The sequence below is a fragment of the Scyliorhinus canicula genome, chromosome 18 (assembly GCF_902713615.1).
Source record: "Scyliorhinus canicula chromosome 18, sScyCan1.1, whole genome shotgun sequence".
Taxonomy (NCBI): domain Eukaryota; kingdom Metazoa; phylum Chordata; class Chondrichthyes; order Carcharhiniformes; family Scyliorhinidae; genus Scyliorhinus; species Scyliorhinus canicula.
In genome coordinates this window covers 9,933,006-9,950,590 of record NC_052163.1, presented here as the reverse complement: position 1 = coordinate 9,950,590, position 17,585 = coordinate 9,933,006, and the positions used below count along the sequence as shown (strand labels likewise).

The 17,585-nt window shown below is 45.0% G+C and overlaps 1 protein-coding gene across 2 annotated transcripts in view; it reads right to left on the bottom strand.

Annotated features, from left to right (window-relative positions):
* The window catches only part of nol11 (nucleolar protein 11), a 33,218-nt gene that overhangs the window by 11,400 nt on the left and 4,233 nt on the right, over nucleotides 1-17,585 (bottom strand). Inside the window, exons 4-12 of one of the 2 annotated variants that reach the window (XM_038777021.1) lie at nucleotides 16,205-16,353; nucleotides 15,350-15,407; nucleotides 9,239-9,380; nucleotides 7,760-7,957; nucleotides 7,097-7,173; nucleotides 6,204-6,327; nucleotides 5,574-5,689; nucleotides 1,710-1,787; nucleotides 36-220 (exon numbers count right to left, since the gene is read on the bottom strand). In XM_038777021.1, coding sequence (XP_038632949.1) covers nucleotides 36-220; nucleotides 1,710-1,787; nucleotides 5,574-5,689; nucleotides 6,204-6,327; nucleotides 7,097-7,173; nucleotides 7,760-7,957; nucleotides 9,239-9,380; nucleotides 15,350-15,407; nucleotides 16,205-16,353 — 1,127 coding nt within the window. The remainder of the gene's footprint in view (nucleotides 1-35; nucleotides 221-1,709; nucleotides 1,788-5,573; nucleotides 5,690-6,203; nucleotides 6,328-7,096; nucleotides 7,174-7,759; nucleotides 7,958-9,238; nucleotides 9,381-15,349; nucleotides 15,408-16,204; nucleotides 16,354-17,585) is intronic. The other variant, XM_038777022.1, reaches the window with a different exon arrangement.

The following is a 17,585-nucleotide window of genomic DNA, read 5'->3' as shown; positions in this document are numbered from 1 at the left end:
AATGGTACTTACACAATTTAAGTGAAAGTCCTCACCTGTAAGAAAGCATCTGTGTCGTTAAAAGGTTCACGAGCGCTTTCTGGGGGTAGAACTTCACCTGCGTCTTACACCTGGCTACCAGGATTGTAGCAATCTGTGCAATAATGAGCTGAGCATTGGATTTCTGCAGGTTTTGCAAAAACAATTTTAAATGTTCATCTATTTTCTCCTTTGTACCAGTCTGGGGAGAAAATGCAACACAATATATGACTATGGTCAATACCCAAGTACAGCATACACATACGGTAAGTCCATTCTAAACCAGGACAATCCTGTGACACCTACCAGGACAAGAAAATAGGGCTTTACAAGACCCACCAATACAGTCTGTTTCCCAAAACACAGATTGAATGGAAATTAGTGGCCCTGAAATCAGGATGGTTTGAATTGTCCAGGCTGAGGGAAGCTGAAGCCATTAGCTTACAGCTAAACAAAATATACAAACCCAGTGGGGCAGCACGGTAGCATGGTGGTTAGCATAAATGCTTCACAGCTCCAGGGTCCCAGGTTCGATTCCCGGCTGGGTCACTGTCTGTGCGGAGTCTGCACGTCCTCCCCGTGTGTGCGTGGGTTTCCTCCGGGTGCTCCGGTTTCCTCCCACAGTCCAAAGGTGTGCGGGTTAGGTGGATTGGCCATGCTAAATTGCCCGTAGTGTCCTAAAAAGTAAGGTTAGGGGGGGGGGGTTGTTGGGCTACGGGTATTAGGGTGGATACGTGGGTTTGAGTAGGGTGATCATTGCTCGGCACAACATCGAGGGCTGAAGGGCCTGTTCTGTGCTGTTCTATGTTCTAGAACACAAAATATACTGGACAATCTCAGCAGCTCTGACAGCATCTGTGGAGAGAAAAGGGAGCTAAAGTTTTGAGTCTGGATGGTTATTTGCCAAAGACCTGCTGAGATTGTTCAGCATTTATTGTTTTTGTGTCAGACTCCAGCACCCGCAGTAATTTGCTTTTATTAAAATGTACGAACCCGTGGGTAAGTTTATTCAATAACTACACCACCCGCCTGTAACAATGGCAGAAGCGCTGCTAGTTTAACGTTCTGCAGTATTAATTCAGTATTCGGATGTAAAATTTAATTTTATTCAGATGGATTTGAATAGCCTGATTAAAACACAAAGGTTTTCAATTAATGATTATAAACATCTACAAAGGACCTGTTGGAGAATCAAAAAAGTAAATTACTTTTGCGCTGTGATCTGATTAATGAGTTTACCAATCCCATTCTTTTCTGACTAAAGACCTATAATTAAAATTTTATTTCACAGAATACTCACACCGTCTAAACAGAATCATCATCAGACTTTAAAATTCTGCAACCTGCCACACTGAGTTTAATTACTGACACATTAAGTAGTCTATATTGGTGGAAAAGTTGTGCGTTGTTGTCATGATTGAATACAGTAATTAGCTGGCAATAAATCAGGGGCTGCAGTAGCAGTAAGGGTCTCACTGAAGCACCCACACTACTTGCTGCAGTTTAATTTAAAGAAACAGGTCCTTGGAGCCCAGCTTCAGAACACCACCTTAAAAAAAAAGCTCCCCCCCCCCCCCCCCCCCCGCTTAAGTGCAATCTCCCCTGCGTGTCGATAAAGCTGGACGGGAGGGAGTAAAAGGCAACACAGCTCAAGGCTGAACCAAGTTAACTCTTTAACATCTTTGGATTACCTGAATCTCAGTGAGAATCTCATCCAGAGAGAGAGGTTGTGACTGGGGGCTCACAACCTGACTTTTCCGGCTCCTTAGCTGCAACAGAAAATTTAATGTTAAGCAAAATCTGCGTAACAGTTCGCATTCAGATCTACCTAACCTGTTGGGTGGGAAACCCATGGAATCTGGCAGAACATTGATTCTGCCTCCTCACCTATGTTATTTATTAACTTCAATAGAGAAAAATTAGGTGGGGGGTAAAACCAACAGTGCCCTCAATCCTGTCAGTTCCCTGATTGACGGGATAGATTGAAATTGTTCTCAATGAGCAGGGTATAAAAATCAGGGTTACACCTGATTCTCTGGATTCCTCACCAGTGAGTTAGGATACATTTTCTCCCTAAATCCTCAGTGTATGAATTAAACAGCAGATTTATAAATGCAGGATCTAAATTCAGTTATTGTTTGCACTCAGTGATATTTGGAATTATACTGCCCTCAACATCATAAAAGTGAACTGGGACGGTCCAGTGTAATCCCCAAAATTTCCAGAGAAAGAAACTGAACAAACCAGCCTCAACCAACTCACTACACCAACTACCCACACAGAAGTGATGCCTCCCTTCAAAACAGTATTCGTCAGCATATTGAAGAAAATAGCAAAACACTCGCAGTCACAGGATGTAAAGCCTGCAGCACTGCAAACAACAAATGTGACTGCATATTTGCTCATGTACAAGATAGATGTTAAATAATATTAATAATAATTGCTTATTGTCACAAGTAGGCTTCAATTAAGTTACTGTGAAAAGCCCCTAGTCGCCATATTCCGGCGCCTGTTCGAGGAGGCCGGTACAGGAATTGAACCCACGCTGCAGCCTTGTTCTGCATTACAAGCCAGCTGTTTGTCCCACTGTGCTAAACCAGCCCCTGAAATAAAACCTGGAAATACTCACGCCATAGCAACAACTTAGCTAATAAACACAAAACAAGGAAGAGCTACGTGATAAAAAAAACATTTAGAGTATCCAATTATTTTTGTTCCAATTAAGGGGCAAATTAGTGTGGCCAATCCACCTACCCTGCACATTGTTTTGGGTTGTGGGGGCAAGACCCACACAGACACGGGGAGAATGTGCAAACTCCCCATGGACAGTGGCCCGGATCGAACCCGAATTCTCGAGCCGGGAGGCAGCAGTGTTAACCACTGCGCCACCATATGTTCTGGTTTATAAGATGCTACCACCCTAATTCCACACACCAAAGTGCCAATTGCATTTCTGGGGCGGGATTCTCCCCTACCCGGCGTGACGGGGGGTCCCGGCGTAGGGGAGTGGAGCCAACCACTCCGGGGTCGGGCCTCCCCAAAGGTGGGGAATTCTCCGCACCTTTGGGGGCTAGCCCCGCGCCGGAGCTGTTGGCACCAGAAGACTGGCGCAAAAAACCAGCGTCCCCGGCAGCGGGGCTGGTCGAAAGGCTTTTGCCACCGGCGCATGCGCGATGTGGGTTTCTCTTCCTCTTCCGCCATGGTGGAGGCCGTGGCGGCCGCGGAAGAGAAAGAGTGCACCCAGGGCACTGGCCAGAGTCTGAGCGGGGAGCCCCGATCGCCTGGCCACCGTGGGGGCACCCCCCCGGGTCCAATCGCCCCGCCCCCCCCCCCCCCCCCCCCCCCCCCCCCCAGGACCCCGGGGGCCCGGTCGCGCCGTCGATCCTGCCGCCACCAGAGGTGGTTCAAACCTCAGCAGCGGGAGAGGCCTCCCAGCGGCGGGACTTCGGCCCATCGCGGGCCGGAGAATCACCGTTGGGGCCTCTCCGATCGGAGTGGCGAGATTCCCGCCGCCGCCACTTCCCGGGTGGCGGAGAATCTCTGCCACGGCGGGGGCCGGATTTTCGGCGGCCCCAGGCGATTCTCCGACCCTGCTGGGGGTCGGAGAATTTCGCCCCTGATTAGTAAATAAAAAAAGACAAAAAGATAAACAGGTTTGGTCTTGCATTTGATCCCAATATTTGGTTATGCATTTGGTGGAATAGGAAAAGCAGAGCATGGTTATGTTTTTGACCGACATGAATTATTTACTCTCTTAGAAGAACGATGGTAGATGTTTGTTCAGTAAATAAACAGACTACATTTACTTGTATTGTACAAGTGTGCAGGAGGTGTTTTCTACTTAATGTGCTACACTGGTGCGTTAGGCTGTTAGTCAGCAATTTCAATTGAGAAACACTGGTAAAGGGAGGCCCTCAGGCACCCAGACCATTTGCTCCGACAGAATCCAATTACAAATTGAGTTTAGGGACTAATGAAACAAAAAGAAAAAAAACTTCATAGAACATAGAACACTACAGCGCAGTACGGGCCCTTCGGCCCTCGATGTTGCGCCGACCTGTGAAACCATCTGAAGCCTATCTGACCTACACTATTCCATTTTCATCCATATGTCTATCCAGTGACCACTTAAATGCCCTTAAAGTTGGCGAGTCTACTACTGTTGCAGGCAGGGCGTTTCACACCCGTACTACTCACTGAGTAAAGAAACTGCCTCTGACATCTGTCCTATATCTATCACCCCTCAATTTAAAGCTATGTCCCCTCGTGTTGGTCATCACCATCAGAGGAAAAAGACTCTCACTGTCCACCCTATCTAACCCTCTGACTATCTTATATGTCTCTATTAAGTCACCTCTCAGCCTTCTCCTCTCTAACGAAAACAACCTCAATTCCCTGAGCCTTTCCTCATAAGACCTTCCCTCCATACCAGGCAACATCCTAGTAAATCTCCTCGGAACCCTTTCCAAAGCTTCCACATCCTTCCTATAATGTGGTGACCAGAACTGCATGCAGTACTCCAGGTGCGGCCGCACCAGAGTTATGTACAGCTGCAGCATGACCTTGTGGTTCCGAAACTCAATCCCCCTGCTTATAAAGGCTAGCACACCATATGCCTTCGTAACAGCCCTATTAACCTGGGTGGCAACTTTCAGGGATTTATGTACCTGGATGCCGAGATCTCTTTGTTCATCTACACTACCAAGAATCTTGCCATTAGCCCAGTACTCTGCATTCCTGTTACTCCTTCCAAAGTGAACCACCTCACACTTTTCCGCATTAAACTCCATCTGCCACCTCTCAGCCCAGCTCTGCAGTTTATCTATGTCCCTCTGTATTCTATAACATCCTTCAGCACTATCCACAACTCCACCGACCTTCGTGTCATCTGCAAATTTACTAACCCATCCTTCTACACCCTCTTCCAGGTCATTTATAAAAATGACAAACAGCAGTGGCCCCAAAACAGATCCTTGCGGTACACCACTAGTAACTAAACTCCAGGATGAACATTTGCCATCAACCACCACCCTCTGTCATCTTTCAGCTAGCCAATTACTGATCCAAAACGCTAAATCACCTTCAATTCCATACTTCCTTATTTTCTGCAATAGCCAACCGTGGGGAACCTTATCAAACGCCTTACTGAAATCCATATACACCACATCAACAGCTTTACCCTGATCCACCTGTTTGGTCACCTTCTCAAAAAACTCAATAAGGTTTGTGAGGCATGACCTACCCTTCACAAAACCGTGAGGTAGAAAAAGAGAGAGGTGGAAGAATAAAGTATACAACAGGCAGAGACAAATGGTGAACAGACAGCAGATGCAAAGTAAGAGAGATTTGTAGAAAACAAAAAATAGAATATTACAAAAGGAGTGGAAGGCTTCATAGAGGTGGAAGTGTCAGCGTACAGTGGAGGGAACATTGGAAATGAGCAGAATTATAGTTACATGAAGAGACACTAAATGGAGACATTTCCCATTACTTTCCAATTACAGAAAAGTTACTTGTAGCAAAACACACCAAGCCAAATTTGAAAGCATGCTTACATTTCTTTTGGATCCTGGTTCAACAAGGGTGTGTTCTGGCGTTGGTTCCGGCCCCTCAGCAGACTGGGCACCATGAAGCATCGTGTTCCAGTTCACAACGGTGGAAATAGATTTTACTTTGGTGGAGGAAGAGAAGAAAAGGAGGCTCATGGGTACATTGTTTTGATCAATTCTCAAATGAACTTGAAATGAAAATTAGCAAGCCAAGTGCTAAATATACTTGAAAGGGAAAGGGGCAAAACCTTCCCTTCAATGGTTTTGGAGCACTTTGAGACACCTGGTTGTTTGATAGATGGAGTATAAATGCAAGTTCTAACTCAATTGACTATTCAGCTGTCAGGATGTGGAGACAGGCTACTTTGACACAGAAGGTGCCACATTCAAGTCTGGTATGATCGTCACGTACAGCAGAAACAGGCATTGCCCAATTTTCTCCCTCTACAACCAAGAGAAAAGTAGATTGGTCTAGTGCAGCAACTGTTGCCAGAGCTCAAAAACCAGTCAGTCGGCATAGTCCATTTCAAAACAAATACCAGGAAAAAGTTCTTCTTCCCACACGTGCAAAACATCCAATTCAACGGGCTGGAAAGAACATCGCATTCTGGTACTTTATAAAGAATGGTGACCTACCGGCAGCATCTGGCTGTTTGAGTTTGCCAAGGACAGCAGCCAGAGAAGAGATTTCGCAGGTAAATGGGATCACTGTCAGCACCTTTCCATGAGGCACAAAGAGTTTCCCGCAGTCACACCATAACTGAAGAATAAAAGACATAACCTTCAACAAAAAAGCAATTGCAATTCTGACAAGAACTTTTCTTATTGGTGTTTCTTAAAATTCCCATTGTAAAATCTACCTCCACACACTAATCCCCAAGTCAGAAGGATGGTGGCCCATCCATCTTGTGTTCACACTACTTACTGACTTATCAAGAGATCCAAAGTACAGGAAACGATCCTGCTCCTCTTCATCAACCTGATTAAGGTGGCTACGCACAGAACCAACCCCAAACGCAGGCAGCAGTACCTGGAATATATCAATTATAGGAAGACAAAGGGCTGCACGGTGGCACAGTGGTTAGCATTGCTGCCTCACGGCGCCCAGGTCTCAGGTTTGATCCCGGCCCTGTGTCACTGTCCGTGTGGAGTTTGCACATTCTCCCCGTGTTTGTGGGGGTAGGTGGATTGGTGACACTAAATTGCCCCTTAATTGGAAAAGATGAATTGGGTACTCTAAATTTATTTAAACAAAATTGTAGGAAGACAATTTGAGCCATCATGGGGGTAAACTCTTAAGATGATAATGAGTGAAATAATAGGTCAAAGACAGTGATACCATTCGGGATAGGTGGAGCCTCGCGAGTCCAGGGGTAAAATTGGAATACAGGAGCGCTTCCCACTCAGGTAGGATAAAAACACACCGTGTAAGATAGACATTATTGGTGAACAATCGCCCCTCAATGTTCAGTATTAAATAGAGGAATAAAGTATCCTTAAATTAAAGGCAACATAGAAAAGCAAGATACCTGACCACAACTTCCCTCTGGGAACTCCTTCCATGCCTGGAGCGTTTGGAAACTTGTGTTCCAGATACTCAAACAATCTGAAAGAAAAACATAAATACAGCTTTTTACAGCCAGAGTGCCTTTCCATGCCACCAAACAACTCCAGAACTCAGCTGAAGTTATCTGACAAGGTTAAAAGTGAGTCTAGTGATGCAGCTTATACCCACAGCAATTAAAAAAGAAAACATTTAGAGTACCTAATTCATTTTTTCCAATTAAGGGGCAATTTACCGTGGCCAATCCACCTAGCCTGCACATCTTTGGCATGTGGGGCGAAACCCACGCAAACACGGGGAGAATGTGCAAACTCCACACAGTCAGTGACCCAGACTCGAACTTGGGACCTTGGTGCCATGAGGCAGCAATGCTCACCACTTGCCCCAGATAGATCTGCTGCACTGCAGTTCTTGAAGGCAACCTCCCAAGACGCCTGTGCTGATTTTTCTTTGTGCTCAGAACTTCCATCAGAGATGCATCAAAATTGACAAATCGTCACAAACAGTTCAGGCACAAACCTGGAACCCACCACTGCACGTTTCCAAACGCACGTCTTGAAAATTACTTCACTTCCTGACCTGTAATGATCTCTCTTGCTGGTATTAGGTTCTGTGCGGTAACGGGTACCTTTGACAGGGCGCTGATTGGAATATGGAACTCCTAACACAGCGACATGAGTCTCATCCAGGACCAGGATAGCAACACGGGATAGCGAATCCTCACAGCGTGGCAGCTTCAACAGTAAGGACCGCGGCAGAACCTGCTCTTTCTCAGCTGAATTACTGTGTAATGACAATGGCATCTGGTAAATACAACCACTGGAATCTGTGTCAAAATAGGGGAAAAAGTTTCAGTTACAAGTATATCCACTACATATTCTTATTTTGAATACACTTAATAGCATGCGTTACAGCTTTACTGGGGGGAAAAACTACATAGAATGAAGATCTAATTCTTTTCTATACTGTGTACCGAAATAATACGATTACCACACAGCGGCATCGATTTTGGGCTACTAATATAAACTGACAGCTGCTGCAATTCACTTGCGCCAGATGGAAGCAGGGGCTGAATGGTCGAATTTGGGTAAATCAATGTCCCCTTAAATTTCTGGTCTCTGCAGCGAACAAGTGTTAATGGTAATTTTGAAAAGCCGATTACAATCATTTTTGCCATTTCAATGATATTCAATAATGAACGTATAGTTTGGAACAAGTGCTGTTTTGTGAGATCCCAGACAGTCGGTGCAGCTGGACAGAAATGGCACCTCGTGCATCATACAGAAAGTATCTCATAAACCAACAGTTTTTCACAATTCTAAACAATTGAAGGGGGTTGACATCCTAATTCTATTCAATAGAGTTAGCTTTTATTGATAATGGTCTCATGACAGGCCAGCATTTTAGTTTGGCAATGGCAGTAGAGCTCTCAACTCAGTTGAGCCTGTAGTGGGATTTTTGAAGGCTGCAGTGACAGCAACACTTTATGGTCCTATTCCCTTGCAATTAATAGAGTTGTTACACTATCAATCTTGCTTTGGACTTATCCCAATAACAGTGCAAAGCTCGTGTGCAGTCCCTCCAAAAGCGAGACCTGATCACGCACAATGTGTGCTGGTTCCTACATAACACTATCAACAGTACCAATCCTAGCAACAGATCAAGCCCAATTCAGCTCAGTTGGCTGGATTGTGATGCAGGGCGAAGCCAGCACTGCGGGTTCAATTCCCGTACCGGCTGAGGTTATTCATGATGGGCCCGCCTTCTCAGCCTTGCCCCTCGCTTGAGGTGTGGTGATCCTCAGTTTAAATCACCACCAGTCAGCTCGAACCTTCAAAGGGGAAAGCAACCTATGGTCATCTGGGTCTATAGCGACTTCATTTAGTTTTTGTTCAAACCATTATCATAAAACTATTTGCAGTACAAGAGCACAAGAACAGTTCCAGAAACTACAGTATTGTAACTGTTCTTAAATGCCGACTGATCAAATATAGTATGCGCACATCCACCGTTAGCTACCAAAGGTTGATCTATGAAGACACACTCGCATTTTGTAAAATATTCTTTATTTGAGTCATGTTAACAAATTGGATCGAATGCAACTTACATAAACACATCAGGACGATGCCCTTTCGTTGAGAGGAAACCACAAAACTCAAAGGACAGTCATTCTCTTCTCCTGTATCCAGTTTAAACTTGTGCCATATGCTGGGGTTTAGTTTCTGTGCATATAGATGGAACAATCCATCCTATAAATAAAAAGAACCGTTGAACCATTTAAATATTAAAAATTCTAATTCGGAAATCAGCACCTTTCCACCCAAACTGAAGACAAGTGGAAAAGGTAGAAGCTAGAATCGAACCACCTAATCGCACAACACCCAAGTGACCTGGCTACGATGTTGGACCCAGCCTTTCAGTGCTGTGTTGTTCACGTGGTAAAATAAATCTTTTTATTTTCATAAATTTAGTGGATCCAATTAATTTTTTTCCCAATTAAGGGGCAATTTAGCGTGGTTAATCCACCTACCCTGCTCATCTTTGGGTTGTGGGGGTGAGAGCCACGCAAACACGGGGAGAATGTGCAAACTCCAGACGGACAGCGACCCAGAGCCGGGATTGAACCTGGTACCTTGGCGCCGTGAGTCAACAGGGCTAACCCACTGCGCCACCATACTGACCCTGTAAAACAAATCTTGAAGCAAACAACTGATACTACTAATGCTATGTCATTTGCCTCATCTCACTTGCACATTGCACAGCTAAAACTTACTGGGAACAGGGATTGCAATTAGCAAATGAAGCATTTAGCAATGAATAAAATTAGAATTTAATACATTCTATTAATTAATATACAGTTGTATCAACACATTTAGAATAGCAGTCATTTGATGATCTGAAAGGATGGTCAGTTTGAAGATGGAACGGAACGCTGAGAGAGAGAGAATGAGAACTGCAACAATGTGGCCCAAGGAAAAACTGAGCTCAGAAGGAATGGCATGGTGAGCTTCCCTTTCAACAATATCAATTATTCTCATGTGCTGGAGTGGGGCTTGGACCCATAATCTGCAGACTGAGGCCCAAGTTGACATGAAACATTTTTTTAAAATTTAGAGTACCCAATCATTTCTTCCAATTAAGGGGCAATTTAGCGTGGCCAATCCACCTAGCCTGCACATCTTTGGGTTCGAACATAGAACAGAAAAAATACAGCACAGAACAGGCCCTTCGGCCCACGATTTTGTGCCGAACTTTTGTCCCAGATTAAGAACAAATTAATCTACACCCCATCATTCTACCGTAATCCATGTACCTATCCAATAGTCACTTGAGGGTCCCTAATGTTTCTGACTCAACTACTTCCACAGGCAGTGCATTCCATGCCCCCACTACTCTCTGGATAAAGAACCTACCTCTGACATCCCCCCCTATATCTTCCACCATTCACTTTAAATTTATGTCCCCTTGTAATAGTTTGTTCCACCTGGGGAAAAAGTCTCTGACTGTCTACTCTATCTAATCCCCTGATCATCTTATAAAACTCTATCAAGTCACCCCTCATCCTTCTCCGTTCTAATGAGAAAAGGCCGAGCACCCTCAACCTTTCCTCGCAAGACCTACTCTCCATTCCAGGCAACATTCTGGTAAATCTCCTTTGCACCTTTTCCAAAGCTTAAACATCCTTCCTAAAATGAGGCGATCAGAACGGCACACAGTACTCCAAATGTGGCAGTACCAAGGTTTTATACAGCTGCTCTTAAATTCAATCCCTCTGCTAATGAATGCTAGCACACTATAGGCCTTTTTCACAGCTCTATCCACCTGAGTGGCAACTTTCAAAAATCTATGAACAGAGACCCCAAGATCTCTCTGCTCCTCCACATTGCCAAGAACCCTACCGTTAACCCTGTATTCCGCATTCATATTTGTCCTTTCAAAATGGACAACCTCACACTTTTCAGGGTTAATCTCCATCTGCCACTTCTCAGCCCAGCTCTGCATCCTATCTATGTCTCTTTGCAGCCGACAACAGCCCTCCTCACTATCCACAACTCCACCAATCTTCGTATCGTCTGCAAATTTACTGACCCACCCTTCAACTCCCTCATCCAAGTCATTAATGAAAATCACAAACAGCAGAGGACCCAGAACTAATCCCTGCGGTACGCCACTGGTAACTGGGCTCCAGGCTGAATATTTGCCATCCACCACCACTCTCTGTCTTCTATCGGTTAGCCAGTTTGTTATCCAACTGGCCAAATTTCCCACTATCCCATGCTTCCTTCCTTTCTGCACAAGCCTACCATGGGGAACCTTATCAAATGCCTTACTAAAATCCATGTACACTACATCCACTGCTTTACCTTCATCCACGTGCTTGGTCACCTCCTCAAAGAATTCAATAAGACTTGAGGCAAGACCTACCCCTCGCAAATCCGTGCTGACTAATCAAGCAGTGTCTTTCCAGATGCTCAAAAATCCTATCCCTCAGTACCCTTTCCATTACTTTGCCTACCACCGAAGTAAGACTAACTGGCTTGTAATTCCCATGGATATCCCTATTCCCTTTTTTGAACAGGGGCACGACATTCACCACTCTCCAATCCTCTGGTACCACCCCTGTTGACAGTGAGGACGAAAAGATCATTGCCAATGGCTCTGCAATTTCTTCTCTTGCTTCCCATAGAACCCTTGGATATATCCCGTCAGACCCGGGGGACTTGTCTATCCTCAAGATTTTCAAAATGCCCAACACATCTTCCTTCCTAACAAGTATCTCCTCGAGCTTATCAGTCTGTTTCACACAGTCCTCTCCAACAATATAGCCCCTCTCATTCATAAATACTGTAGAAAAGTACTCATTCAAGACCTCTCCTATCTTTTCAGACTCAATACACAATCTCCCGCTACTGTCCTTGATTGGACTCACCCTCGCTCTAGTCATTCTCATATTTCTCATGTGTAAAAGGCCTTGGGGCTTTCCTTGATTCTACCCGCCAAAGATTTTTCATGCCCTCTCTTAGCTCTCCTACTCCCTTTCTTCAGTTCCCTCCTGGCTATCTTGTATCCCTCAGCACCCTGTCTGAACCTTGTTTCCCCAGCCTTACACAAGTATCCTTCTTCCTCTTAACAAGACATTCAACCTCTCTTGTCAACCACGGTTCCCTCACTCAACCATCTCTTCCCTGCCTGACAGGGACATACATATCAAGGAGACGTAGTATCTGTTCCTTGAACAAGTTCCACATTTCAATTGTGTCCTTCCCTGACAGCCTATGTTCCCAACTTATGCACTTCAGTTCTTGTCTGACAGCATCGTATTTACCCTTCCACCAATTGTAAACCTTGCCCTGTTGCACGCACCTATCCCTCTCCATTACTAAAGTGAAAGTCACAGAATTGTGGTCACTATCTCCAAAATGCTCCCCACTAACAAATCTATCACTTGCCCTGGTTCATTACCAAGTACCAAATCCAATATGGCCTCCCCTCTGGTCGGACAATCTGCATACTGTGTTAGAAAAGCTTCCTGCGCACACTGCACAAACACCACCCCATCCAAACTATTTGATCTAAAGAGTTTCCACTCAATATTTGGGAAGTTGAAGTCACCCATGACTACTACCCTGTGACTTCTGCACCGTTCCAAAATCTGTTTCCCAATCTGTTCCTCCACATCTCTGCTGCTATTCCCAGGGTTATCCCTATTCCCTTTTTTGAACAGGGGCACGACATTCGCCACTCTCCAATCCTCTGGTACCACCCCTGTTGACAGTGAGGACGAAAAGATCATTGCCAATGGTTCTGCAATTTCTTCTCTTGCTTCCCATAGAATCCTTGGATATATCCCGTCAGGCCCGGGGGACTGGTCTATCCTCAAGTTTTTCAAAATGCCCAACACATCTGCCTTCCCAAAAAGTATCTCCTCGAGCTTATCAGTCTGTTTCACACGTTCCTCTCCAACAATATAGCCCTTCTCATTCGTAAATACTGAAGAAAAGTACTCATTCAAGACCTCTCCTATCTCTTCTGACTCAATACACAATCTAGAATATAGAAAACTCCCAACAAGGTGACTGCTCCTTTCCTATTTCTGACTTCAACCCATATTACCTCAGTAGGCAGATCCCCCTCGAACTACCGTTGTGCAGCTGTTATAATATCTCTAATTAACAATGCCACCCCCCCACCACTTTTACCACCCTCCCTAATCTTATTGAAACATCTATAACCAGGAGCCTCCAACAACCATTTCTGCCCCTCTTCTATCCAAGTTTCCGTGATGGCCACCACATCTTAGTCCCAAGTACCGATCCATGTCCTAAGTTCACCCACCTTATTCCTGATGCTTCTTGCATTGAAGTATACACACTTCAACCCATCTCTGTGCCTGCAAGTACTCTCCTTTGTCAGTGTTACCTTCCCCACTACACGCTTTGACGTCCTGAACATCGGCTACCTTAGTTGCTGGACTACAAGTCCGGTTCCCATTCCCCTGCCAAATTAGTTTAAAGCCTCCCGAAGAGTACTAGAAAACCTCTCTCCCAGGATATTGGTGCCCCTCTGGTTCGGATGGAACCCGTCCTGTTTGTACAGATCCCACCGTCCCCAGAATGCGCTCCAATTATCCAAATATCTGAAGCCCTCCCTCCTACACCATTCCTGCAGCCACGTGTTCAACTGCACTCGCTCCCTATTCCTAGCCTTGCTATCACGTGGCACCGGCAACACACCAGAGATGACAACTCTGTCCTGGCTTTTAACTTCCAGCCTAACTCCCTAAACTCGTTTATTACATCCACACCCCTTTTCCTACCTACGTCGTTGGTACCAATGTGCACCACGACTTCTGGCAGCTCACCCTCCCCCTTAAGGATCCTGAAGACACGATCTGAGACATCCCTGGCCCTGGCACCCGAGAGGCAACATACCTTCTGGGAGTCTTGCTCGCATCCACAAAATCTCCTATCTATTCCCCTCACCATTGAGACTCCTGTTACTATTGCTTTTCTATTCTCCCCCCTTCCTTTCTGAGCCCCAGAGCCAGACTCAGTGCCAGAGACCTGGCCGCTAGGGCCTTCCCCTGGTAGGTCACCCCCCCCCCCCAACAACATCCAAAACGGTAAACTTGTTTTGAAGGGGAACGGCCACGAGGGATCCCTGCACTATCTGCCTGTTAGTTTTCTTTCCCCTAACTGTAACCCAGCTACTCTTGTCCTGTACCTTGGGTATGGCTACCTCCCTGCAACTCTTCTCTATTACCCCCTTTGTCTCTCAGATGATCCGAAGTTCATCCAGCTCCAGTTCCCCAACACGGTCTCTGAGGAGCTGGAGTTGGGTGCACTTACCGCAGGTATAGTCAGCGGGGACACCGGTGGTATCCCTCACAACCCACATCCTACAGGAGGAGCATGCAACTGCCCTAGCCTCCATCCCCTCTTACCTTACAGCATACAGCTGCACTGTGGACCAACCGGAACTCTGCCCTCCGACTCTGCTCCGTGTCAGCTGTACTCTGTAAACCCCTGGCTCCCTTCACGCTCTTTGAGGAAATGAAATGAAAGGAGCTCCTTACTGCCTCCTTGCCGAACTCCCTCAGTCACCAACCTCTCACTATAGCACTCAAATGCACCCAAATTCAGCACTCAGTGCAAACCAGTGGGTTGTGCGGGTGAAACCCACGCAAACACGGTGAGAATGTGCAAACTCCACACGGACAATGACCCAGAGCCAGCATCGAACCTGGGACCTCGGCGCCGTGAGGCTGCAGTGCTAACCCACTGCACCACCGTGCTACCAACACAAAACATCCTGATGACTACCACCACACACCCCAGTTTTATTCAAACTGAAGAATTAAGGAAAACTATTTGCAGGATGTAGGCACTGCTGGGACTAATTATTTCACTGTGAAGGTGGTAGTGTAGGTACTCCACAATGCCTGGTGACCTGACCAAGTCAGAATAGTGCGCAATTTGGAGGGGGATTTTGGAAGTGTTCCCATGTATCCACTGCCCTTAGTCCTTATAAGTTGAGACAGTTGAAGGTTTTGGAGATAGTACTGCATATGTCTTGGCAGGTTCCTCGCATGCACCTTTTGCATTTGTATGATTTGTATGTAAGTAAGCGCACACTGCAGTGTGTAAAGGATTGATATTTATACCAGCAAATGAGGTGCTGGTCAAGCTGTTATTAGCCCAATGTTCTTCTTCCATACCTTTTCAGTGACAAACAATACAACAGGACTCCCTCCTTCCATTAAAGAGTCACTCCACCTACAAATGAAACAGATTACATATTTACCTGAACACCCAACAAATGAAACTGACTGCTACACCTGTTATCTAAAAAATATTTTCAAGAGCAAAAGAAACCTATAAGCAAATTTAAAGAGCCAGCAAATCTAAGTCATTCAATAGTTTTGTGACATTATTTGAACACGAGATTAGATCACTGCTTTGTAATTTACTCAGTGTTGCCTATTAGTGTATATTAAGGAAGGGGATGGAAACAGGTTAGGGCTGGGCGGGCGTGGGAGGACGACAGCGGATCAAGTTATACCATTTCCGTAGAGTGCTGTTGCCATTACCAACTCAAAGCTAGAGAGAGATGGAAAAAAAAGTAAATCAGAGTTTCTGCTGCCGACTGCCACCCAGGGAGAAGGCGGAAGTGCTTGCTGAGGGCATCAAACGTGGCTGGATACATTTCACTGCTGAATGAGTAAATTCTAGTTGGGTTTAAGGTAGCAGAGAACTGCTAGCTCCCGAGAGGAACTGCACCCTGGCTGAGATTAGTACTGATCAAGAATTAAAACAGGGTCCTGCTTCTGCCATATATCAGACTCCCAAACTGCTCAGTGCATTTATCCACCACATCCGCAGGAGCGCGGAATTCTCAGCCAGCATTTATCTTCTCATTACGCAAATCTTAATCATTCCTCAGTCCCAATGTTTCGCCAAAAGAAATTAAGAGATGAACACAAAACAAACAAAAGCTATGCAAAGTTTAGTTTAAATTCTCACAGCAGCACTAATGATGAGGAATTTTGTTTGATACATCTTCTGATACAAACCTAATTACTTCATCTTCTGATAGGACACCTTCGATTTCCTGTTGTGGAGCTGACAGAAGGGCATCAAGTTGTCTCACACTTCCTCTTTCAAAAAGCACCAGAGGCTCTCTGCTCGGTAGTGTGTGTATCTGGTAGATGTCAGCTGCTAACTAAAATGCATTGAAGAAAGAATCAGATTGATTAATATTGATTTCCATTTCCTCTGTAACCGTTTCCTCTTCAACCCTCAACACAAACATCTTTTCTCATTATTACTATCAAAGAAAAAAACGATAAGACGTTTTCTCCAATTGTGTTTCGGTAAATTGATTGCAAGCACAAAGGCTCAACAGCACAATCTTACAGCAGGTTAAATGAATAACTAAACAATGTATAAAAGCACAAAGTGGGTTGTACATAGCTAAGATACAGTAACATGAACCTTGCTCAATGAGTTATTTTCTGATGCTGGCTTAGTTTCTTTGTTACACTTGCACAACTGGCTCTCTTTCTTTTCTAAATAGCATATACATTTTCTCCTCAGGCCAATTACATTCTTTCTATTCCTAAGCAAGTTTTTCCTAATTTTTGAAATGACTGTTTAATAACATTACATTTTAAATTATGACACAGAAGTTTACATGTGTGACACAGGAATTGAGCACACGTTCACAAGCCTAAAACCAGAATATATTTTAAATATTGCCTTCCTGTCCACATAATTTCACCTCTCACTGTCACTTTTTTTGTATAAACTTCTTCCCCTTTATAAATTCACACTTCCAAAACTTATAACGATTTTTGCCTGTGCAAATTTGTCATTCTGATTGCATAATCTCTGGCCACTTGGTTTCCACAAGTAATTTAAAAAGTGCGTGGCAAGAGGGAAAGAATCCAGGCCCCATTTCCTTCTCATCCACGAGTAACTGAAATTTCTTAAAAGTCTAAAAAGCAAAAATATTTTTCACAAAAGCTTGGACTCGAGGAAAGTTTCTGAGGTAAATCGCTTGGGATTGTTTTAAACTGCAAATTAGGGGACACTGCCCAAGATTTTGAAGTGCCAGACAGAAAGAATGACCAGACAGTACAGCTGGACATTGAAGGGAACACAAACTACAGCTGGCCTTTCAGTTCAGTTCAGTCGTCCCCCGTCCCCCCCCCACCACCACCCCCGTCCCCCCCAACTTCCTGTGTGCATGCGCACAGCATGTGCGTGGTTGGGGGACAAGAAGAGAGAGAGAAAGATTTCCATTGCCCTTTGCATGAAGTATTTCCCGATATCACCCCAGCCCAGCCAGAGACTAATTTAAAGGTTATGGCCCCTTCTCTAGACTCCTTCACCACAGGAATTTGTTGCTCTTTCTACTTTAACAAATTGTTTAATCATCTTAAACACCTCAAT